Source organism: Cherax quadricarinatus, chromosome 18, assembly GCF_038502225.1.
Source record: "Cherax quadricarinatus isolate ZL_2023a chromosome 18, ASM3850222v1, whole genome shotgun sequence".
NCBI lineage: Eukaryota > Metazoa > Arthropoda > Malacostraca > Decapoda > Parastacidae > Cherax > Cherax quadricarinatus.
In genome coordinates, this window is record NC_091309.1 from 37,547,287 (window position 1) to 37,573,400 (window position 26,114).

Here is a 26,114-nt window from a genome sequence, read left to right on the forward strand (position 1 = left end):
CCTGTAGTCATCAACACACTCTAGCTAACTTAATTACAGTTTGCTGGGGTATATAAGAACCTGTCACGGCTACTCGTGTCTTGCAAGTATTTACTTCCTGAGTCCCTCGTGGAGGAAGAACTTCAGGTAAGCTTACACTTCCACTGGTAACTCACAATGAAATATACGTAGAGAAGCAGGCTGTTGCATAAGACTTGAGAAAATTAATGGTGTGTATGAAATGAGAATGCTGTTTTCTAGGGTGAGATCAAATAACAAGGATTTGGTGGCAGCTTTGGGGTGGTCCACCACTGTACTAATGTACACTCCAAAATTCAAGAATGTGTGTGTTTGTAACCAAGTTGTTGCTGGATTATTCATAATGTTCCAGAAGTTATTTTACAGCTCTGTACATCACTAGTAAGGCCTCACTTAGATTATGCTGCTCAGTTTTGGTCGTCATACTACGAAATGGTTATAAATTTAGTAGAGAACATACAGAGAAGGATGATAGAGTTGATGCACTGTATAAGGAACCTCCCATATGAAGATAGACTGAGAACCTTGAACCTTCACTCTCTCTAGACTCCTAGAGACTTAGAATAAGAGGAGATATCAAAGTATATAGGTGGATGATGGGCATAAACAAAGGTGATATTAATAAATCACTGAAGATATTGAATCGAATGAAAACCAGAAATAACTGATTTAAAATTAGATAAATTTAGATTTAGACAAGACGTAAGTATGTACTTGTTTTCCAACAGAGTTGTCGATGTGTGGAACAATCTGTCGAGTAGAGTAGCTTTAAAAATGAGATTGATTAGTACTTAAGGTACTGAGGCTAATTCTTGTGAAGCTTTGGTAAAATGTTGTACAAGTGGGTGGGAATGATTGGTAAAATGTTGTACAAGTGGGTGGGAATGATTGGAATGATTGGCCTGTCCAGTATGGGCCTACTGGCCCATACTGGACAGTAGTACACTAGTATGGGCCTACTGGCCCATACTAGCGTTACTGTAGTGTTCCACAATTCCTGTTTTTATGATTCTTTGTCACATGCTGACCTATCCATTGGTTTTGTTTGTTCTGTCGTGCGGGCACAGCAGAGTGACCCCTTGCCCACTGCCATGCCTGGCATTTTGTAGGGGTCAGGCAGTCTGCCTGGCCCCCTTGAAAATGCTATATGAAAAAGAACGTTTAGTTTCATTCAATACTGTAAGAAATTAGAGAGAGAAAAACTTGCACCAATTTAACAAGCACAGTTCTAGGTATGAAGATCTTCAATAAATGGAACAGTTTTTCAGTGTTTTCTGTGATTTCACATGGGATGGAAAGGTTCCCTCAGGTTAAGTGTTCTATGACTTGGTCACAAATCAATGATTTGGTTTTTCACTTTTTGCCTCTAAAAGTATATTCATTCTTTTTATAACATCGTCTTGTTCTGTGGAAAATACTGTATATATTTTCCAGAAATACAGTAGTTATATGTAAAGAGATGGCCATACTGTATTTAATAAAAATTATGTTATCGAAAATGGGAAGCTGCGCCTGCGCAGAAGAGACTCGCCATTGCTGTTTGAACTGGTCAACAGAAAGTTAGTGAAATCGGAAGAATTTTCGTGCTCTAGAGGTTAAAATTGGGCTGACACCTCTCAAATAGGAGCCGAAATTGTTGGATGTGCATTCCTGCATAATTTGAGTATCAGGCGACAGGACAGGACAACTCCAGGAACCTCAGATAAGCTGTCTAATTTATGATTAAATTCTGGCCAGTAAATTTTTCATAAATGTAGGCAAAAGGGGAGGTCTGTACATGACACATTAATCTCCAGTCAAATTGTTGAGTGAGTTTAAGATACTCTCCTTCTGTTATGTATATATATATATATATATATATATATATATATATAATCATTTTTTAATTTTAAAATACAGTCCACAAACTAATATATTTACCAGAATTCCTGGTGATGTATATTTCATTTGTAATTAATGGGTCCAGAGCAACTTGTGGATATGACAGTGGTAGGTATCGAAGGGGGACATTTTTTGCGTCCTAGGTGTCCCAAATTCCTACTTGTCTAACTGATAAATAATAATTATCTTTGTTCATTTACTGTTATGTACATAATGATACATTCAGATAAATGTAATTTTCCACATGTTCTTTGCAGATTCTTTGGGGTTAAATATTATTTCATTCCTTTCCCTCTTTCAGACATCTTTTTACTTGTAATCAGAGAATTATGAACATTTAATCTATCACTGTCCTCAGTTGCTTGTTCAGCTGTCCTCAGTTTCTCTTCCTCTGATTGCATTCCGGCATTCCCTCCCCAGACTAAATACTGGCACTTTCTCCTCAGATTAAATAACAGTGTAATTAAGATTCTCCTCCCCCAATTTGCGCCTTGACAAGGGTTGCAAATACATAAGGTAAATGAAAATATCAGTGTTATCAGAAGCGCTTCAGGCTTCTGGGCCAGATACTGTGATGTATTTATCGTTTCACATGACTTGTCACTCGTATATTTGTTGCCCTTCCTTCTGCTGCTGAAGACTGCGCTTGGGAATCGAAATGTCGAGTTTATAGCAATATATGTCGTGCCGAATAGGTAAAATTGGTCAATTAGCAAGAACTTGTTTAATATAAGTTTGTCAGGGAAACGCCTTCCACCTGAACAAAAGAATGGAAAAATAAATGAATGACTTGGGGAATAATAACGAAGATAATTTTCTAAGGATTTTAACTAAAAATAAAAGTAAATATTGGCGGATGTGAGAGATAAGATAAGATTTCGTTCGGATTTTTAACCCCGGAGGGTTAGCCACCCAGGATAACCCAAGAAAGTCGGTGCGTCATCGAGGACTGTCTAACTTATTTCCATTGGGGTCCTTAATCTTGTCCCCCAGGATGCGACCCACACCAGTCGACTAACACCCAGGTACCTATTTGCTGCTAGGTGAACAGGACAACAGGTGTAAGGAAACGTGTCGAATGTTTCTACCCGCCGGGAATCGAACCCGGGCCCTCCGTGTGTGAAGCGGGAGCTTTAGCCACCAGGCCACCGGGCCACTATGATATTGGTACATGACTATCTAATGCCCAGGATGGTCGTCTGATGTTTTGAAGAAATGGTGTTGGTTATCCTGTTTGTCCGATATTCTGAAAATCATGTCACTACTTGGTTGTAGCACCACAGATTTCAGAGGTGAGGAGTCGTAATGTCCCAGTACGTCTTGTAGACAGGGATCTTGCTCCATTTAACTAGCGTCTACCCTGGTTGACCAGACCAGAAGCAGAGCTGATCAGAAGGGTGGAGGTGAAGTGATTCTCCAAATTTAAACCGACACCAGGTGAGGTTAATACTACTAGCAACAGAAATTAAAGAAAATCAGACCAGAGAAACTGAAGTTTAGCCTCAGCCCGCTAGATGGGAGTGCGGACAGTAACACGCTAATGGTTCCTGCGAGTTTGAATAACCATAAGCCCACTTATGACGGGCTTTTCCTTCATAAGTCCTTTCAAAAATTTTCTCTTTTACGTTTAAAGATATATTTTTCGTATATGTTAATGTAAAAATTAATAACTTTGTAAAAAAAATCAGAAAACTTAACTAACCTTATTATAACAAGCGCAATATAATTTAACCTAATCCAACTAAATATATTTTAGACAAGTTTAGAATAATTTAATAATAAACATGAAATACACTTTTCTTGTTAGGTTCAGAATGATTTTTGCAAAATTATTGCATACACAAATTTTCGCTTGCCTTATTCGGCAAGAAGAACATTGCCATTTAAGCTAAAATAGGAATTTTTTGCCTACTCGACACGACATTATATATATATATATATATATATATATATATATATATATATATATATATATATATATATATATATATATATATATATATATATATATATATATATATATATATATGTCGTGCCGAATAGGCAGAACTTGCGATCTTGGCTTAAATAGCAACGTTCATCTTGCCATATAGGACAAGCGAAAATTTGTGTATGCAATAATTTCGCCAAAATCATTCTGAACCTAACGAAAAAAATATATTTCACTGTGTTTGTTTAGTATTAAATTATTGTAAACAAATCTAAAATATATTTAGTTGGGTTAGGATAAAATAAATTGTTCTTGTTATAATAAGGTTAGGTAAGTTTTCTAAGATTTTTTTGGAGCAAAATTATAAATTTTTACATCAACATTAATGAAAAAAATATATCTTTAAACGTATAAGAGAAAATTTCAGAAAGGACTTAATTTTAAATGAGTTCTTGCTAAATGACCAATTTTACATATTCGGCACAACATATATATATATATATATATATATATATATATATATATATATATATATATATATATATATATATATATATATATATATATATATATAAGGTGAAAACAATGGAATGATTAACACTTGAGAGGATTACAGATATTGAGAGGAAGTAAATATTGATTACAATGTTTTACCTATGTTCATGATATTGAGCAAATGCACATATAGTTTTTACATATTTATTTATGATGGGCTGGGATTGGTTAGGGAGATAAGGTGTTTTTTAAGTGTAGTTTTAAAAATGCTGGATGAGTCAGTGGTTCTGGAGATTTCTGGCAGAGTTTCAAATTTTGGCTCCTTTTATGTACATTGAGTTTTTGAAAAGCTTTAACCTGACACAGGGAATCTCAAAGAGATTTTTGTGTCTAGTATTGTGTCCATGGGTCCTGTTGCAAATGTCAAGATAGCGCTTCAGGTTAGGATTTATATTAGTATTTATTATTCTGTAAATGTAGGTTGTACAAGTAGTACGAGTAGATGTTTTGTATAGTGAGTAGGTCTAGGTCTTTGACAAGCGGGGGGAGGGGGGTTTAGGTCTTTGACAAGCGGGGGGAGGGGGGTTTAGGTCTTTGACAAGCGGGGGGAGGGGTCTTGTCCAGGTCTTGTTTTTATATCTCCTCTCGTTTCAGTGAATCTATTAGAATAGTACAGTTGCTTGGACTTTCTGATTAATTTGGAGAGGACTGACGTATAGTGTTTGATGAATTCTTTAGTTATTAAGCCCCTTCTATATTGTTTTTCATATTGATGTTTCATATTGATGGATCTTAGGATGATGCTTGTAAGCCATGGGCAACTTAGTCTTTTATCAGTGATATCTTAGTTTTTATGGGACAATGTTTATTATGAGTCCATATATTTTGCCTAGAATCATGTCTACTCATTCTTTGATACCAAGAGCATTGGAAAATTCTGTGTTCCAGTCAACTCAGGTTAGTTCTGCAGTGAAGTTACTTATTGATCTCTCATCATGGAGTCAAAAGGAGAACTTATTATATTCCATTGGTTGCTTACAAATGTTTGTTAGGAGGAAAGTTGGGTAGTGGTTAGTAGCAGTGTCCGTGATTATCCCCGCTTTAAGGGAAGGGGGGTGGGATGCTAGCGCGTTTTGTCAATATATGGTCAGTTTTAATTGTACTAGTCTCAGTTTTGTTGGTTTTGTAATTGCTGGTATGAGTAGTGTTATTGTTGATATTGTTAATGAAGTCAGTTACATGGTCATCTATTAGGTGAAGGTTGGTATTGAAGTCTCCTGCTAGTAGTAGGTGGCGCTTATTTATTTGTGTATCTGTAATCAGTGTTCTTAGTTTATCACTAAAGGCTGGAATATTAGTATAAGGCAGCCTGTATATGGCCTCAATTGCTATAAGGTTTTTTAATTTTTTTTTTACAGAGAAGTTTGCAAATATATACTCACCATATTCATCATTGAAATATATGGTGCTGCTACATGATGGTTCATTAGAATAATAGATGGCAATACCTCCCCCAATTTGTTCTGGCCTGCAGTTATGGATTGCTGTGTATCCTGGTAATGAGTAGATGTCTGATGTGTCTTGTTTAAGCCAGGTTTCAGTAAGAATAGTAAAGGAGAAGGTTGTCTTTAATGTCAGGATGTCATCATAGTGTTTACTTAGGGATCTAATATTGTAATTCAAAATTGTAATATTTCTGGCATTGCTGAGAACAGTACTGGCTTCTGTTGCTGTGTAGTAAAGACAGTTACTTTCAGTTAAATGTTGACTGGGATTTAGATTACATAGATTCAGTTCAGTGTCGACTTCAGCATCGAGCATTTAGGGTTGACTAGTAAATATTCAAATGATTATGAGCTGCAGAAAGGTAATAAAGGGTAATATTAGTATCTGTAATAATGGGTTTACTGAACAATATTGGCGTAAGTGTATATTGTTCCAGTAGATTGTAGATACTAATAAACAGTGATATAGTAATAACGAAATATAATGAACGATTAAGACAAGATATATCAATAGTACCTATTGTTACACTAATACTGTTATAGACTTCATACACTAAAAAATAAGTAGCACCTAACTTTGGATTGTATTGCACTAACTCTATTATAGACTGTCCACAAAAGACAGTTAAAAATAAAGTATAGTTCTATACTAATAGAGGACGGTAAAAAATAGTTACAAATACAAAAGAAAAAAAAATATTGTGTACCCTTTTAGGCAAACAAGATGGTGGTCTCGAGGTGTCTGATAAGAGTATTAACTGCTGTCAGGTTAACAAAATAGAAATGAAAATAACAATACTCGTGGAAAGTGGGTAAAAACTGCATTTTGTTCTGACTCAGTGAGGTCAGCATCACTTACGAATTATTTAAGTTCATGTTCAGTAGAAATAAAATATCTCCTTCCTGTTGATTCCTTCTTAACTGCAATTTTCCCATCCTTTGCAAAACACTGGAGGATTTTTTGGCCTTGTTGTAGCTTTTATAGTATTAGTTTTGTTTTGGTCAGGCACTCATATTCTTGATGTTAATATTTCTTTGTGAGCTCGAGTTGAACTTTACTATCACTGATTTCTTCCCAGTTTGATAAACTATCACTTAACACTCCTTTATATCATCACCAGGTACATGTTGAGACCATGTTTCCTGGGTTATAGTTGATGGGAGAGGATTGCTAATTACTACAACTGAATCAAATAGTTGTTGTTGTTCGAAGTGGTCTTGGAAGTTGTTCATAACATCTGTAAGTTGTAAGTCCACTTTTGCTTTCATTCTTGATGTTGGTTTTTAATCTGTGTTCCAGAGTTGTGATCTTGTCGAGGTACTGTATGTTGGATGTTTGTAGTTCCTTAACTTCCCGGGTAACATGTCATTGGACATTTTAAGTTCCTGTATTTCTCGAGTTAACATGTTAATTTTTTTACTCTGGATCCTGATGATTTCAGCTATTTCTGGGTCTTTAATGTTCGGATCCCCAAATCCATGGAAGGAATTATCTTGGATGTTTGTGGCGGCGGCCATGTTTGTTGTTGTTTGGTGATTGTTGTGGTGGTGGATGGTGAGGGGTTGCGTCCTTTTGGCTGGGAGTAGGAGACGTGTTACTTGTAGTAATGCTTCTCTCACCTGTGATGTTATGAACCCTGGGTTGGTTACTGGATCTTTCGTTGCCCTGACCCCTGGCCATTGACAGTGGTTTCAGGTGAATTGTAGGCGATGGGTAATGGGCCCATGTTGAAAAGTTTCACTTCGCCTGGCAGTGGGGTAGGTGATGGTAACACAAGTCTTCTTAATTGGTAATATAGCGTATTTTGGGGGATTTCTGCAGATGAGTTATGTCATTCTGGGTCTCTACATACCACAGTGTTGTTAGGAACCTCTGGAAGTAAAATAGAGGAGCAAGGAACTTAACAAACCAGATGATAAAGTGAAAAGAACACGCACTTTTAGGATGGTGTCATTATATATTTATATATAAAAATATCGATTTTGTTCCCAGGGCAAGTGTGAGGAAAGTAAGATGAGAGCATTGTGGGCGTGCTTGTGTGTGGGCGTGTTGGCAGCCACCAGCGCCACTAAGTTGCACAACTTGCCAAGGGAAGCCCAGATAGTAAGTACATTTATTGCAACGATTCTGTACAACTCTTTAGTGAAAATAAAATGTATTTATATTTTCATCATTAATTCAGTTGTGTTACACTAGGAATACTCTAAGTAACCATCAATAATTCTAAGTAAAGGTATTAACTTTACCAGCAGGATGGGAAACTAGCCATGGATGATCATCCCTTGCAGGAGGATGACAGACTGGATACGGATCAGCAATCCTTACAGATGGAAGACGAGGGATTGGCTCAGGAATATCAATTTGATCCTTTCCTCAATCCGTAAGATGTTTCGTGCATTCTCACTCTCCTCTTGTTGTAGAATTTTAGGAAAGAAAAACAAAAGGAAGTAGGAACTTTTGGGTTAGTTCTGGTGCCTGGCACTATGTAAATCTGGGGATGGCAACGCATAGGTCAACGACTGTAACCTAGCAACAGACACCTTACATTATAGCACAATAACTAATGGACATACGACCGCTTGTTAGCATACGACCGTCTTGTTAGTATTTTCGTTTATCATCTTTGTATATACCAACCATTAAACAAGAAATAATTTAGCAATTACACTCTCAAAGTCTAGACTGAGTGAAATGCTCTTAGATTATTTAGATACCTCAATGGTCATCACTCATTTTCTGGTCAGTGATATTACACCGAGTTTAGGGTAAGTTTGTGGTGTTGATGCCACATATGTCACCGATTTTGCTTGACTGCCTATAGTTTTTGGTAAATTTGGTATCCCAATGAAAAACATAAAAAATGCGAGAAATATGTTGATCAGGCGGGGCTAACTTACAAATCAAATTGAAATTATTTTTTAGATCATGCAAAAATCGAATCATGTAATACATGCTGGCGCTTCATTCTACATAATAAAAGATTAACATAGTAAGATAATTCAGATACCACTAATTACTGCATATGAAAAAGTTTGTACGATTTTCTTTTGCGTTGGTCATCAGCACAGTCGGAGGCTCCAGCAATAGTCTCTCATCATGAGTGTGTCCCATCTGCCTTCTTACGTTTCCTCCATTACGTTTATTTCTTGATGGAACCTCTTCCCTTGTTCCTCACTGACCTCACCAAGATTATGTGGAAATCTGTTTAGGTGGCTATAGAGAAAGTGAACCTTTATGCTCATATTAATGGCTAAATTGTTAAGCTTGTCAGCATGTTTCGCATCAGTTCTTCATAATTGTTTTCTTTGTGATTACCCAAGAAGTTCTTGACAGCTGACACATAACTGCATCATGCAGAAACTTCAACACCATTCATGCATTTTGTGAAATTAGAATCCTTGATAAGCTTTCGAATTTGAGGACCAAAGATTCGAACTTCCAGTTTTTCTATACTTAAGCCAGGGAACGATCTATAAATGTATTTGAAGCAAGTGCAATCTTTGTCCAAGGCCTTAACGAATTGCTTCATTAGCCCTTAATGTGGAATATTGGTAGAATAATATTATCCATGTCAACCAATTTCTTGTTAATGATGTTTGCAATACCTACAGTCATGTTCTCTCTTGAAGACCATGTCACTTTTGTCAATGATCTGTCATCGTTCTACTGTCCCACATAAAGATGAAACAAAGGTACTCTGTATATCCCCTGTTGCCCAACCAAGAAGTTTACCATCTTTACGTAAACAAATAGACATCTTGTGCTAATGGTAGCAAAGCTTCTGCAATATCATTTTGATATTTTTGTATTAAGTTCTGTTGAGTGAGCAGTTGGAAGATATGGTTACTGTTTACAAATTTGCTATAAGACACATTGCAAGCTTCTAATGGAGCTATCTATAAACAGCCACCATTTTTCTGGTCGATACTCAAGTCCCATTCGAAGATGTCCAGGGATGTTACTGCAGTATACAAGTTCATCTTGGTTGAAGTAAGAAAGGAGTTCAACCTGTCTTGTTCGATAAACTTTCTACAACAAGAAATTGTAGACAGTTCTTTTCTTTTAGTCTGGATGCTGAAAGTTCAGATGGTTTCTTTGACAGACTGATGTCACATATCAGATCATTGAGTTCATGGGAGAACTGCTGGGGTGTTAAAATACTTACTTAATATTCACTTCCACTTCTATCACCTGTGTTACATCCTAAACCCTGAGTTTCTTCAATATCTGTCAACTGAAGGTCAGGCAGTGTTGTAAACACTGGTATGGGAGCGTTTTCACTGTGTGACACAGGTCTCCTTGCCGACTCCAAATCAAGATATTCTCTGTTGACTTTCCTCTATCGACTGAAACGCTTCACAGTCACCATACAGCGTTACCTATAGGCACACCGAAGCTTAAACTTTTCCTTTTCTATTTTTCCACTGTCGAAAGCCTTCTATACAGATTTTGCAACCGTATGGGGAGCCTAAGACTTATCTTGTTCTTCAAGAGCCACTCCAAAATAAGCAACATAAGCTTGTTTTACAAAATCTGTGATTTTTTTTTTCGTGTTGATAGAACTCCTTTCGCTAAATATTAAATAATTTAAAAATAAAATTCTAATATTTACTTAAACTATCTGTATATACAAACTGTCAATGTATATACACATACACGCGTTATGCCTCAGAAACTAGAGCGAATTTGAAAAACCTCCTGACATTTTCGAATTCAGCAAGATACCTGAAATACCATGAAATATCTTTTGGGAACGAATGGATTTGTCAGTTAAAAACAGAGTAGGGGGAGTTAGTAGATGGGGAGATGGGGATGTGGGTAGATGGCAAGAATATTTTGAGGAACTTTTAAATGTCGACGAAGAAAGGGAGGCGGTAATTTCATGCACTGTCCAGGGAGGTATACCATCTTTTAGGTGTGAAGAAGAGCAGGATGTGAGTGTGGGGGTGGTGCGTGAGGCATTACGTAGAATGAAAGGGGGTAAAGCTCTGGTGGCCTGGTGGTTAACGCTCTCGCTTCACACGGTGAGGGCCTGGGTTCGATTCCCAGCCAGAGTAGAAACATTGGACGTGTTTCTTTCCACCTGTTGTCTATGTTCCCCATCAGTAAAATGGGTACCTGGGTGTTAGTCGACTGGTGTGGGTCGCATCCTGGGACACTGACCTAAGGAGGCCTGGTCACAGACCGGGCCGCGGGGGCGTTGACCCCCGGAACTCTCTCCAGATATACTCTCCAGATATAAGCAGCTGGAACTAACGGGATCATGACAGAAATGTTTAAAGCAGCGGGAGATATAGTGTTGGAGTGGTTGGTATTTTTGTTGAATAAATGTATGAAAGAGGGGAAGGTACCTAGGGATTGGCGGAGAGCATGTATAGTCCCTTTATGTAAAGGGAAGGGGGACAAAAGAGATTGTAAAAATTATAGAGGAATAAGTTTACTGAGTATACCAGGAAAAGTGTACGGTAGGGTTATTATTGAAAGAATTAGAGGTAAGACAGAATGTAGGATTGCGGATGAGCAAGGTTTCAGAGTGGGTAGGGGATGTGTAGATCAAGTGTTTACATTGAAGCATATATGTGAACAGTATTTAGATAAAGGTAGGGAAGTTTTTATTGCATTTATGGATTTAGAAAAGGCATATGATAGAGTGGATAGAGGAGCAATGTGGCAGATGTTGCAAGTATATGGAATAGGTTGCAAGTTACTAAATGCTGTAAAAAGTTTTTATGAGGATAGTGAGGCTCAGGTTAGGGTGTGTAGAAGAGAGGGAGACTACTTCCCGGTAAAAGTAGGTCTTAGACAGGGATGTGTAATGTCACCATGGTTGTTTAATATATTTATAGATGGGGTTGTAAAAGAAGTAAATGCTAGGGTGTTCGGGAGAGGGGTGGGATTAAATTATGGGGAATCAAATACAAAATGGGAATTGACACAGTTACTTTTTGCTGATGATACTGTGCTTATGGGAGATTCTAAAAAAAAATTGCAAAGGTTAGTGGACGAATTTGGGAGTGTGTGTAAAGATAGAAATTTGAAAGTGAACATAGAAAAGAGTAAGGTAATGAGGGTATCAAATGATTTAGATAAAGAAAAATTTGATATCAAATTGGGGAGGAGTATAGAAGAAGTGAATGTTTTCAGATATTTGGGAGCTGACGTGTCAGCAGATGGATTTATGAAGGATGAGGTTAATCATAGAACTGATGAAGGAAAAATGGCGTGTGGTGCATTGAGGTATATGTGGAGACAAAAAACGCTTTCTATGGAGGCAAAGAAGGGAATGTATGAAAGTATAGCAGTACCAACACTCTTACATGGGTGTGAAGCTTGGGTTGTAAATGTTGCAGCGAGAAGGCGGTTGGAGGCGGTGGAGATGTCCTATCTACGGGCAATGTGTGGTGTAAATATTATGCAGAAAATTCGGAGTGTGGAAATTAGGAGAAGGTGTGGAGTTAATAAAAGTATTAGTCAGAGGGCTGAAGAGGGGTTGTTGAGGTGATTTGGTCATTTAGAGAGAATGGATCAAAGTAGAATGACATGGAGAGCGTATAAATCTGTAGGGGAAGTAAGGCGGGGTAAGGGTGGTCCTCGAAAAGGTTGGAGGGAGGGGTAAAGGATGTTTTGTGGGCGAGGGGCTTGGACTTCCAGCAAGCGTGTGTGAGTGTGTTAGGTAGGAGTGAATGGAGACGAATGGTATTTGGGACCTGACGAGCTGTTGGAGTGTGAGCAGGGTAATATTTAGTGAAGGGATTCAGGGAAACCGGTCCTGGAAATGGGAAGTACAATGCCTGCACTCTAAAGGACGGGTTTGGGATATTAGCAGTTTGGAGGGATATGTTGCGTATCTTTATACGTATATACTTCTAAACTGTTGTGTTCTGAGTACCTCTGCAAAAACAGTGATTATGTGTGAGTGAGGTGAAAGTGTTGAATGATGAAAGTATTTTCTTTTAGGGGATTTTCTTTCTTTTTGGGTCACCCTGCCTCGGTGGGAGACGGCCGACTTGTTTATATATATATATATATATATATATATATATATATATATATATATATATATATATATATATATATATATATATATATATATATATATATATATATGTCGTGCCGAATAGGCAGAACTTGCGATCTTGGCTTAAATAGCAACGTTCATCTTGCCATATAGGACAAGTGAAAATTTGTGTATGCAATAATTTCGCCAAAATCATTCTGAACCTAACGAAAAAAATATATTTCACTGTGTTTGTTTAGTATTAAATTATTGTTAACAAATCTAAAATATATTTAGTTGGGTTAGGCTAAAATAAATTATTCTTCTTATAATAAGGTTAGGTAAGTTTTCTAAGATACTTTTGGTGCTAAATTAAAAATTTTTACATTAACATTAATAAAAAATATATATCTTTAAACGTGTAAGAGAAAATTTAAAAAATTACTTAATTTTAAATGAGTTCTTGCTAATTGACCAGTTTTACATATTCGGCACGACACACACATATATATATATATATATATATATATATATATATATATATATATATATATATATATATATATATATATATATATATATATATATATATATAATGTTTATGTCGTGCCGAATAGGTAAAACTCGTCAATTAGCAAGAACTCATTTAAAATTAAGTCCTTTGTAAAATTTTCTCATATACTTTTAAAGATATTTTTTTTTTCATTTACGTTAATATAAAAATTAATAATTTTGTACCAAAAGTACCTTAGAAAACTTACTTAACTTTATTATAACAAGCGCAATTTAATTTAGCCTAATCCAACTAAATATATTTTAGATAAGTTTACAATAATTTAATAATAAATATATCTTTTTCGTTAGCTTCAGAACGATTTTTGCGAAATTATTGCATACTCAAATTTTAGCTTGTCTTATTCAGCAAAAAGAGCGTTGCTATTTAAGCCAAAAATCGCAAGTTTTATCTATTCGACACGACATATATAAATCTGGTTAATCCTTTTCTAAATTGTGAATTAAAGACTCACGTTACATAACAAGATTTTAATGAGACAACATTTAGCTGTGTAGAGAAAAACTGTCTTCCTTTACATCGCAATGTTATTGTAATTCATCAGTTATTGACGTGTAACTCAACCATTTCGTGTTTCTTAATTTAATGCAGTTCGCATGTTTTAATAAAGATTTATTTAATTTATAGGTAGTAGGTTGGTAGACAGCAACCACCCAGGGAAGTACTACCGTCCTGCCAGATGACTGTGAAACAGAAACCTGTAACTGTTTTGCATGATGGTAGGATTGCTGGTTTCTATTTCTGTCTCATAAACACGCTAGATAACAGGGATATCTTGCTACTCCTACTTACACTTTGGTCACACTTCACAGACACGCACATGCATATATATATATATATACATACATCTAGGTTTTTCTCCTTTTTCTAAATAGCTCTTGTTCCTCTTTTTTTCCTCTATTGTCCATGGGGAAGTGGAAAAGAATCTTTCCTCCGTAAGCCATGCGTGTCGTATGAGGCGACTAAAATGCCGGGAGCAATGGGCTAGTAACCCCTTCTCCTGTAGACATTTACTAAAAAAGAGAAGAAGAAAAACTTTATAAAACTGGGATGCTTGAATGTGCATGGATGTAGTGCGGATGGCAAGAAACAGATGATTGCTGATGTTATGAATGAAAAGAAGTTGGATGTCCTGGCCCTAAGCGAAATAAAGCTGAAGGGGTAGGGGAGTTTCGGTGGGGGGAAATAAATGGGATTAAATCTGGAGTATCTGAGAGAGTTAGAGCAAAGGAAGGGGTAGCAGTAATGTTGAATGATCAGTTATGGAAGGAGAAAAGAGAATATGAATGTGTAAATGCAAGAATTATGTGGATTAAAGTAAAGGTTGGATGCGAGAAGTGGGTCATAATAAGCGTGTATGCACCTGGAGAAGAGAGGAATGCAGAGGAGAGAGAGAGATTTTGGGAGATGTTAAGTGAATGTATAGGAGCCTTTGAACCAAGTGAGAGAGTAATTGTTGTAGGGGACCTGAATGCTATAGTAGGAGAAACTTTTAGAGAGGGTGTGGTAGGTAAGTTTGGGGTGCCAGGTGTAAATGATAATGGGAGCCCTTTGATTGAACTTTGTATAGAAAGGGGTTTAGTTATAGGTAATACATATTTTAAGAAAAAGAGGATAAATAAGTATACAAGATATGATGTAGGGCGAAATGACAGTAGTTTGTTGGATTATGTATTGGTAGATAAAAGACTGTTGAGTAGACTTCAGGATGTACATGTTTATAGAGGGGCCACAGATATATCAGATCACTTTCTAGTTGTAGCTACACTGAGAGTAAAAGGTAGATGGGATACAAGGAGAATAGAAGCATCAGGGAAGAGAGAGGTGAAGGTTTATAAACTAAAAGAGGAGGCAGTTAGGGTAAGATATAAACAGCTATTGGAGGATAGATGGGCTAATGAGAGCATAGGCAATGGGGTCGAAGAGGTATGGGGTAGGTTTAAAAATGTAGTGTTAGAGTGTTCAGCAGAAGTTTGTGGTTACAGGAAAGTGGGTGCGGGAGGGAAGAGGAGCGATTGGTGGAATGATGATGTGAAGAGAGTAGTAAGGGAGAAAAAGATAGCATATGAGAAGTTTTTACAAAGTAGAAGTGATGCAAGGAGGGAAGAGTATATGGAGAAAAAGAGAGAGGTTAAGAGAGTGGTGAAGCAATGTAAAAAGAGAGGAAATGAGAGAGTGGGTGAGATGTTATCAACAAATTTTGTTGAAAATAAGAAAAAGTTTTGGAGTGAGATTAACAAGTTAAGAAAGCCTAGAGAACAAATGGATTTGTCAGTTAAAAATAGGAGAGGAGAGTTATTAAATGGAGAGTTAGAGGTATTGGGAAGATGGAGGGAATATTTTGAGGAATTGTTAAATGTTGATGAAGATAGGGAAGCTGTGATTTCGTGTATAGGGCAAGGAGGAACAACATCTTGTAGGAGTGAGGAAGAGCCAGTTGTGAGTGTGGGGGAAGTTCGTGAGGCAGTAGGTAAAATGAAAGGGGGTAAGGCAGCCGGGATTGATGGAATAAAGATAGAAATGTTAAAAGCAGGTGGGGATATAGTTTTGGAGTGGTTGGTGCAATTATTTAATAAATGTATGGAAGAGGGTAAGGTACCTAGGGATTGGCAGAGAGCATGCATAGTTCCTTTGTATAAAGGCAAAGGGGATAAAAGAGAGTGCAAAAATTATAGGGGGATAAGTCTGTTGAGTATACCTGGTAAAGTGTATGGTAGAGTTATTATTGAAAGAATTAAGAGTAAGACGGAGAATAGGATAGCAGATGAACAAGGAGGCTTTAGGAAAGGTAGGGGGTGTGTGGACCAGGTGTTTACAGTGAAACATATAAGTGAACAGTATTTAGATAAGGCTAAAGAGGTCTTTGTGGCATTTATGGATTTGGAAAAGGCGTATGACAGGGTGGATAGGGGGGCAATGTGGCAGATGTTGCAGGTGTATGGTGTAGGAGGTAGGTTACTGAAAGCAGTGAAGAGTTTTTACGAGGATAGTGAGGCTCAAGTTAGAGTATGTAGGAAAGAGGGAAATTATTTCCCAGTAAAAGTAGGGCTTAGACAAGGATGTGTGATGTCACCGTGGTTGTTTAATATATTTATAGATGGGGTTGTAAGAGAAGTAAATGCGAGGGTCTTGGCAAGAGGCGTAGAGTTAAAAGATAAAGAATCACACATAAAGTGGGAGTTGTCACAGTTGCTCTTTGCTGATGACACTGTGCTCTTGGGAAATTCTGAAGAGAAGTTGCAGAGATTGGTGGATGAATTTGGTAGGGTGTGCAAAAGAAGAAAATTGAAAGTGAATACAGGAAAGAGTAAGGTTATGAGGATAACAAAAAGATTAGGTGATGAAAGATTGGATATCAGATTGGAGGGAGAGAGTATGAAGGAGGTGAATGTATTCAGATATTTGGGAGTGGACATGTCAGCGGATGGGTCTATGAAAGATGAGGTGAATCATAGAATTGATGAGGGGAAAAGGGTGAGTGGTGCACTTAGGAGTCTGTGGAGACAAAGAACTTTGTCCTTGGAGGCAAAGAGGGGAATGTATGAGAGTATAGTTTTACCAACGCTCTTATATGGGTGTGAAGCATGGGTGATGAATGTTGCAGCGAGGAGAAGGCTGGAGGCAGTGGAGTTGTCATGTCTGAGAGCAATGTGTGGTGTGAATATAATGCAGAGAATTCGTAGTTTGGAAGTTAGGAGGAGGTGCGGGATTACCAAAACTGTTGTCCAGAAGGCTGAGGAAGGGTTGTTGAGGTGGTTCAGACATGTGGAGAGAATGGAGCGAAACAGAATAACTTCAAGAGTGTATCAGTCTGTAGTGGAAGGAAGGCGGGGTAGGGGTCGGCCTAGGAAAGGTTGGAGGGAGGGGGTAAAGGAGGTTTTGTGTGCGAGGGGCTTGGACTTCCAGCAGGCATGCGTGAGCGTGTTTGATAGGAGTGAATGGAGACAAATGGTTTTTAATACTTGACGTGCTGTTGGAGTGTGAGCAAAGTAACATTTATGAAGGGGTTCAGGGAAACCGGCAGGCCAGACTTGAGTCCTGGAGATGGGAAGTACAGTGCCTGCACTCTGAAGGAGGGGTGTTAATGTTGCAGTTTAAAAACTGTAGTGTAAAGCACCCTTCTGGCAAGACAGTGATGGAGTGAATGATGGTGAAAGTTTTTCTTTTTCGGGCCACCCTGCCTTGGTGGGAATCGGCCAGTGTGATAATAATAAAAAAATATTTAATTTACATTGAGTTAGGTCACATAAACCTACGAAAAACAAGCCATAATAGAGTTGACATCAAGATGGCCGAAGGTAAATAAGAAACGTGATAAAGTTGACGTTAATACTTCTGAGGCGATAACGACTGTGGTTATTTCTGTCAGTGCGACAGTGATTGCCGACGATTATTTCCCACTGACAGTTTAATCACTAAAACAATATTTAGGAAAAAGACTTCTTGAATGTTAATTTACAGGTAAAAGTCAACAATTAATAACCTTTGTAAAGTGATGGGCTTTAAATCTAATCAACAAAAGCAGTGATGAATTGGATAATGATTTTAAGATTCATTTATTCGTTTCAAGAATCTGTAAGTCAACAGAGAAGTGATTTCTCTCATTGTTATCAAAAGTTTCGTTGTTTCCCCAGGAACAGACCAGAGGCGGATAAATCCAACAAACACAAGCCAGTGAACCCAGCTGGGCGGTTAGTACACTGAAACATTTTAATCCACTTGTATTCTTTATTTCTTTCTCCTCTGTCGCGTTGCACTGTGTGATGCTTGCCATTTTGCACGTGCTGTGAGTATATAATGAAATATTTGAAGATAATTTACATTTTTAATTTACTTATGAATTAACCACCATTAGCTGTAAATTACCAAAAATGTTTTCTCATTGTTACCTTTAACTTTTAAAAATTCTCGAAGAAAACCAGGTTTTTGCATTTAACATATATTATTTTACACACTGTTGTAAGGGACAAGAGCACATCAAATGAAGGAGTTTAGCAGATGTGATGACACTTGTGTTAGAGCCATTATATGTGGTAGTGGTGTCGAAGATACTGAATAGCACACCTGTAGGCTAGGAGGGAGAGGCAACAATGTGACAAGTGCTTAATATACATCACAGTAACAGATGTCAGGTTACCGCATGGGACGTCCTGATTTTCTCCTGCCTAACGTACTATGCTGTTTACATGATCAGTCAGTCCGTCCTGGACCATGTAATGAAAGTGAATGTTCTTTGTGAGTACAAAGGTGCAATGCTGTATGTTGTTTTTCAGGCCTAGGGACTGTGCTGACCACTTAATTAGTGGCTCCACCACCAGCGGCGTATACAAGATCTACCCCTTCACGTGAGTAGCCAGACTGGACTCTTACTTTCTCTGGTGGTAACCATTAACTGTCATTCATTAGGTGAGTATTATCTAATAACAACCACGGGTGTTTTGATGATTTTAGTCGTCAGGAGATAGGACAAGTGTCTCCTGACACGGGTCTCAATCACACAGATGACTCGTTTAGCTTCAATGACCAGGAGTATCCATGTTCTTGAGAAAACCTGTATCAGGACAATCATTGTTTATGTTCAATGAAATAGGACCATCACGTGTACCACCTGCTCAAAGACACAGCAGTCACAACTCTTTGGTACAAGTTAATTCTTTATCACCTGCTCGTTGAAAGTCGTCTCACTACCTGAGTCTGTTCATTAACTACTACCATAGGTGTATGTGGTGATAATTATATGTGTATCACCATAACAGGTGCACATGCAACGGGCCCGTGAGGGTATGGTGTGACATGGAGACAGATGGAGGTGGTTGGACTGTGTTCTTGAAGCGTCAGAAGCAATTTAGACAGATGAACTTCAACCGCACGTGGGCCGAGTACAAGGATGGCTTCGGTGACCCCAGTAGGGAATATTGGCTAGGTACGCTTCTATTTACAATTTATTATCTGGTGTGAATGTTTCAATAAATAAAAGACCATTTTTACATTAAATAACATGTGCCTTTATTGTTGGTCAAGACGTGTTTAAAAGTATTTAATGTTTAGAACTGAGAAATATTAAAGAGTTATTATTCACATTGTAGGTAACGAAGCTCTGTACAAACTGATCGCCAGCCGAGAGTACGCAATTCGTCTGGACCTCAAATACAAGACTGGGATTTCTCAATACAACACTTACTCCATTGTCAAAGTTGCCAACGAAGCAAACAGGTGAGATGGAAAGTCAACAGCACGAGTTATCACTGAGATGCAATACTATCTATGATATGCTGCAAATCTCTGGATGTAACCAACAACAGGCCTTATCGCTCGAACACACAGCAGGTGTAGAGACTTGTTCATATGTTGCTATCTGCCCAGGAAATGAACCTGGTTGTTTCAATTGAAAACCATTGTTGTACTTAGCTACAGCTCAGTCCGTTCTTGAATTATGTGTTCTCATCTGTGAGATACAACGTACTTGATGAACTGTGTCCGTTGTTGAACTGTTTGCGTAGCTGTCACTGCAAGGCTGGGAAAGGCATCGCCAAATGACATAATAATTTAACAATTATAATTAAAAATGTCTTTATTTCTACAAGTAAATGTACAAGGTATACAGTCCTAGCTGACATCAATGACATATTACTATATAGAAAGTCGCTTGTTATGCAGAGCATATCGGACAAATTAAGTCAGTTTTGTTCCAGGATGCGACCCACACCAGTCGAATAACTCCCAGGTACCCATTTTACTGATGGGTAACATAGACAACTGGGCGTGTTTCTATCCTCGCTGGGAATCTAACCCTGACCTCGCCGTGTGAAGAGAGAGCTTTAGCCACCAGGCCACGGGGAACCGTACTTAAGTCTAGTCCCATCTACTTAATGCAAGCAAAGGAATACTTCAGAGTGCAGCATAAATTTCTTACACTGTTAAATATCTATATATGATGAATCACTATTTAGGGTTTTCCTCTTCAAGGGGGCGCCTTGCAGTGGTGAAGAGGCTCTTGGTCTGAGGAATTGAACCCCCTGATCCCTTCGGTCTTCTTCCTCTAATCGAACCTAATTACTCCCCAATCCTCTCCTTCCCTGTCCTATTCTCCCCTTCCCTATCCTATCCTTCCCATCCCTCCTTTCCCAATCCTCCTCTCCCCATTCATCCATTTCCCTCTCCTGTTTTCAGCCTTTTGGAATTTTCCCTCAGGCATTCTACTTCCTAGTCCTGGGAAAGAGCTGTGGGGTCCATCCCATTCCATTGACGTCCTTGGTGGTAGTGTAGTTTGCCGTGTAAACTAGATCGCTTGGAGATCCCGATCCCTCTCCAGTCTATCGGGTGTCTTTCAGGTGACTGATGTGTCTCTGGTGGCTGCCTGTTGGATTCCAGGAGGAGGTGGCCGAAGGAGGTATGCTTTGAGGCAGGTTTCCGGCCACCCTCTCTTTTGTCCGCCGAGGTGACTCGGTAGTGAGGTTGCTCTCCCAGATTGTTGGTTAACTGGCATGAAGGGTAGGGTATGGCATGGGTTCTGTGCCGCATCTGCACTTTCGGTTGTGCTGAGGTCCTCTTGGGCTCGAATGGGGGGGGGGGGGACTTACAGTCCTTTCCCAATAGGAGCTATTCATCCACATTCCCTTCCCTTTTTTTCTTTTCTCTTTTCTTTTATTTTCTTAGAAACAAAAAAGAAGAGAGAGACCTAACCATGGAGACCCAAGTCGATGAAACTGCTTCTTCTGAGCCCCATTTTGTAGCAGCTCCTTTTTACGACCCTGTCATGTTACCAGACCATCCTTCGGACTTTGACCATACATCCTGGTGCAACAGTTTTCAGACCGTCCACCCTCCTCAAAACAGACCACTTCCGGTCCTGCATCTAAACTACCACGACCAGTTTTGATAACACTGCTTCGAATACCTCTCACTCTACTCATAAAAGACCAATGCGATAATCGCTCCCTTTACATACTATGCATCATAGTACACAATGGACTAGGTTTTTCACTCTGCAGCCGACATCTTCCTCAGACTATTTTCATGATCATAGTATCAACAAGGCACTCCTGCACCATGTTCATCGAAATCTTACGTTACATGCTCTCAAGAGTGGTGCACTCATCGTCAGGGTACAAAATGCTAGCCAAACTCACGATCTTTCTCTCCTTACCACCATATTTAGTATTATTGCTGTAACAATTCAAAAACAACATTCTCTCAGTTCTTGTAGTGGTACCGTCATTCTACCTCATACCACTGTTCAGCATAATTTCCAGACATGTGGTGACGACATTCTGGAACAGTTTGAACTCCAAGACCTCCCAGTTCTCAAGGTAGACACTTGTATATTACCTGCCCGTGGACGGAGACGCTACCCCTGCAGTGTAGCTTCCTTAACTTTTGATTGCCATGAGCTTCCGTCCTCGGTTTATACCGTGGGACACCGTTTACAAGTTTGGCCACCCATGAAATATTGCAGGTCCATGGAAGAATGTCCAGTCTGTGGTGCTGACGACCATACCGGTACGTCTTGTAGTCTACCTCCCTCTTGCCTTAATTGTAATGAAGCCCACCCATCTTATTGTCGTCGTTGCCAAGTATACTTAAATGAACAAAAAATCCGTTACCTAGAGACAGAAGGCTTTACTTAAGCCATGGCAGTCTCTCATCTACGCCTCCAGGGAAGACTTCAGTGTATTTCTTATTCTCGATTTACTAAGAGGTCCCCCAACCTCTGGGCCCCAACTCCCGCAGTCTTCCCTGTGGTTACACCTTCCACAGTCACCTCTGTATCTCTTTTGCAGCCCTGGACTTTGAGGTTACACAGCATCCGGGAAATGAAGGTAATTAGGTTTGATCCAGGGAAGAAAGAGGCAGCTTCACTTACTCGGATAAATAATCTTCACTAACCTCAAAGCGTAGTGATATTAGGTTAAAAATTTAGATATGATTATTTTACCGTAACAGAAGTAAACTACACTTACTGACTGGAGGGTTAGTACTCATGGGAAGTCACTAGTACAACTAACTGCCCCGTGGCCTGGTGGCTAAAGCTCTCGCTTCACACGGCGATTGTTCGGGTTCGATTCCCAGCTATGGTAGAAACATTGTGTTTCTTTGCACCGATTGTCTATGTTCACCCGTCAGTAAAGTTGTTACCTGGGTGTTAGTCAACTGGTGTGGGTCGCATCCTGGGACAAAGGTAACCTAATTTGCCCGAAATGCTCTACAAAACAAGCATCTTTATATAAACTAGTATGTCACTGATGTCAGCTAGGCCTGTATACCTTGTACATGTCCTTGCAAAAAATAAAGATATATTATCTATGGTACCAAACTGGTAGAGTCCGGTGGATAACACTTGCTCTAGGATCCAGCCTTCCGTTCCCCGAGTAGTTGACAATCGTGTCATTACTATTTTTCTGTGGGACAGAGGTAAATTATTCGTCAGTGTAAATAAGGAGCTGGTTGTTACAGTAGTGTCTGGTTCATCACCACAGATACAGGGTGAGTGTCCAGGGGCCCGTGTCTGGGACAGCGTCCAGCAACTGCTTCAGTCTGAATTCCTTCTTTACCACTTACGACAATTATGGCGACATTAACACTGGTAAGTTGTTCAACTTAACTATTTTATTTCCTTGAAATTTTGGAGAGAGATGAACCTATCATGAACAACAAATCAGGAGCATCCATTCACACTCTGACCTGATACAACAGTATTATTCTTGCTGTCACGTAAAAAAATATTGCAAAAACAAAATATTAACTATCAGAGCCGTATATAAAAGAATGATCACTTTTTTAGCGTGTATGAATATACAAAATTCCTAATATAAACTTTTTTTATTAAAACCATTGTGCTAAATTTGTGTAATGAATCAGCACACATTCTATAATGATGAACAATTCATTCATTATCATGCATCCAATAGGCTGAGATACCAGTGGAACACAATCTAAAATTTAAAAGGATTAAATTAGGTTAAAATAAATTTGTGCCCGAAACCTTTCAACGAATTCATTGAAGTAAAACTTCCTGAACACTTGTAATACTCGTGGTTGTTATTATCCTTATTATTATGGACTCTTCACTGACAATATGTTATAATGTTAAGTTATTTAAAAAGGGGAAAAAAACAAAGTTGTCTGTTCGTTAATACTTAGTAGAAACCTTTTGTACAAAACTTTTTTTCCACAACTTTAATTCCTCATGACACTATTTAAACCACAGGAAAATATGACTTATGAAAGCATAAATTAGAGGTGGAAAAGGGAGACACAAAAGAACTTGAGATATATGGTTCCATTTCAGCAATAATAAGAGATTTGTTCTTACTATTCCCAGATGATATGTCAGATCCAGCACTGATGACCTTTTCCAGTAATCAAGCTTTTTTTTTTTCCTCCTAGAGATAGAAATTATGCAAGACTCTTACGTCTTTGTCATTATCTCATCCACAGGAAAGTGTGCGGTAGCTAGAGGTGGCGGCTGGTGGCACCACAGCAGCTGCCGCTACGGTAACCCAACGTCACCCTACAACCAGGGCTTCAACTACACTTGCTATTATACCACCTCCATGGTCACCAAGGTGCAGGTGAAGATCAGACCTAAGGTCTGCGACACTGCCTTCAAGAGTGTCTACCTCAACTCCAAGAACTGTGGCGGCTCAAAATAATAATGATGATTCACGAGAGTTGTTCTGATGCACGAGTCACAGTGTGAAGCAGTGAATGACATTCTGATGTACGACCACCAGCAACAATATGACAACTGTAACTATCAATGACAGTGTGACGCATCATGTATGATTACAAGCAACAGTGTGACGCATAACCAAGAGCAACAGAATGACACATAACCAAGATGCACGACTGTCTGATACTCGATCATCATTAACAGTGGGGTCGCATTACCACAGTACGGAGGGACGAATCAAGAATGACCACAAACAACAGAGTGACGCAGAAGATAGTGACGTATACCCACAAGCAACAGTGTGACGCACAATGACAATCACAAAAAACAAGGTGAACCACCACGGGCAACAGTGTGGCATACGACAACAAGATAAAGTGTGAGGCACAGTTGTGAGAGTGTGAGGCACAGTTGTGAGAGTGTGAGGCACAGTTGTGAGAGTGTGAGGCACAGTTGTGAGAGTGTGAGGCACAGTTGTGAGAGTGTGAGGCACAGTTGTGAGAGTGTGAGGCACAAATAGCAGTACCACCGCACCTTTTCCTACTTGTCTCATTCTGTATTAACTCACAAGTACCAAATATTTCCTAAATAACTTCTACGCTGCAAACCAAAAAGGTGTTACACTTTTTAACTCATGAAAGAGTCAACCAGAACAAAAAAATAAGATTTGTCAGGCACCACATAACCCCCGGCTGACTTTGGTAGAATAATAAAAACTTTTCTTTCTATTATTTTTACCATATATTAAATTTGTTGTAGTTATTTTAAGTAAATCTGATTATAGTGTTTTACTGAATACAATTTATTGCATCATGCTTATTGTTTTCATTCCAACAACTCTTATACAATAGAGTGAACATAGTCATACTGCACACCTCAGTCTTATGCAGTAGAATGAACAGTCATACATAGCACTGACGAGCTGGATAGTTTGTCTTCTTCAGATGATGGATTATAAAATCTTTGATTAAGAGAAAATCAAAAGAACGAAGAACTGGTTAATTTACATTTCTCCACAAAGTTTATCTCGTTCTCAGGAACCAGCACGATATATGCTTGATGATAAATGATTTTAGCATATTAATTTTCACCTGACTAAAACAATGGTTCCTCTTACGAAGAATGATTTTGCCTAACACCAAATAATGGATTTCAAAAAGTTAAATGAAAAGACACCTGTCAGTTCCCATTGTCAGTTCTGAATGTTTCAGTAAAAACAACCGAGAATAATTAATTATTTTACACATCATATCATCTTCAAAGATTCTAATTCATTCTCTCGAAAGAGAAGAGTTAAAAATGACAGCATTTTCCGCACCAACTGGAAACTACCGCGTCTTAAAAATTTTCTTTGGTTTGGAAAGTGGCAATGATAAATATCTTGAAAAACTTTAGAATATATTCCCTAATGGAACATCTTCATGATCCCATTGTAATTTCAAATGATATAACGACTCATCAGCAAAATATAAATTACATATTCTTGCCTCAAGAAAAAAAAAAAAACGGAAATTCTCAAATGAACTTTGGCATTATATTTCGCATAATTATTATAATAAAAAAAAGAAGCGCTAAACCTACAAGCGTCATACAGCATATTTCGTATAAGAGACCATAATGTTTCCATTTACAGAACATATTTTCCTTATTTTAACATTAGTTTTATTATTATTATGAAAACTAAGCACTAAACCTGGAAGAGTTATATAGCTCTGCAGGATAGAGTGTTCACACGGTTTAATATAATTGATCTGAAACTAGCAAGGGTGGAGAGTATAACAGAGGTGGAGTTTGTAAGGGCGTTGAGGAGTGTCAAAGGGAGTGCAACAAATCTGTTACTGTCAAAAAGTCAACAAGGGAGTCTGAGTCAAAGGTGAGGCCGTCAGCGAGGAGGGAAGATAAAGTAAGGGTGTTAGAACGGTGACGACGTCGGAGGTAAATTCTGCAGTGATAGACAGGGCAATCCAATAGAATATGGCAAGCTGAACTTGGAACCTGACAATTCGCACAAAGTGGAACTGGGTATCTCTCTATGAGGTAC

General features: G+C 38.4%; 1 protein-coding gene across 2 annotated transcripts; it reads left to right on the top strand.

The window, feature by feature from the left end:
* LOC128689279 (techylectin-5A-like) lies at positions 1 to 24,888 on the top strand. Of its 2 annotated transcripts, none has more exons than XM_053777410.2 (9): positions 1 to 126; positions 7,823 to 7,933; positions 8,080 to 8,210; positions 18,036 to 18,092; positions 18,675 to 18,746; positions 19,158 to 19,324; positions 19,488 to 19,614; positions 22,878 to 22,984; positions 23,839 to 24,888. In XM_053777410.2, the coding sequence occupies exons 2-9, from the start codon at positions 7,844 to 7,846 to the stop codon at positions 24,051 to 24,053; spliced, it is 966 nt and encodes a 321-aa protein (XP_053633385.2). In that variant the 5' UTR covers positions 1 to 126; positions 7,823 to 7,843; the 3' UTR covers positions 24,054 to 24,888. The 2 variants fall into 2 exon arrangements, with proteins under 2 accessions (XP_053633385.2, XP_069942525.1); XM_070086424.1 differs by having other exon boundaries at positions 8,083 to 8,210.
* The last annotated feature ends 1,226 nt before the right edge of the window (positions 24,889 to 26,114 follow it).

Excerpts from the sequence above, each read along its gene's own strand:
- LOC128689279 (XM_053777410.2), top strand. The coding sequence starts at position 7,844 with ATGAGAGCATTGTGGGCGTGCTTGTGTGTGGGCGTGTTGGCAGCCACC. Across the intron at positions 18,093-18,674 it reads CCAGTGAACCCAGCTGGGCG|GCCTAGGGACTGTGCTGACC; the intron begins GTTAGTACACTG and ends GTTGTTTTTCAG. Across the intron at positions 19,325-19,487 it reads CAGTAGGGAATATTGGCTAG|GTAACGAAGCTCTGTACAAA; the intron begins GTACGCTTCTAT and ends TTCACATTGTAG.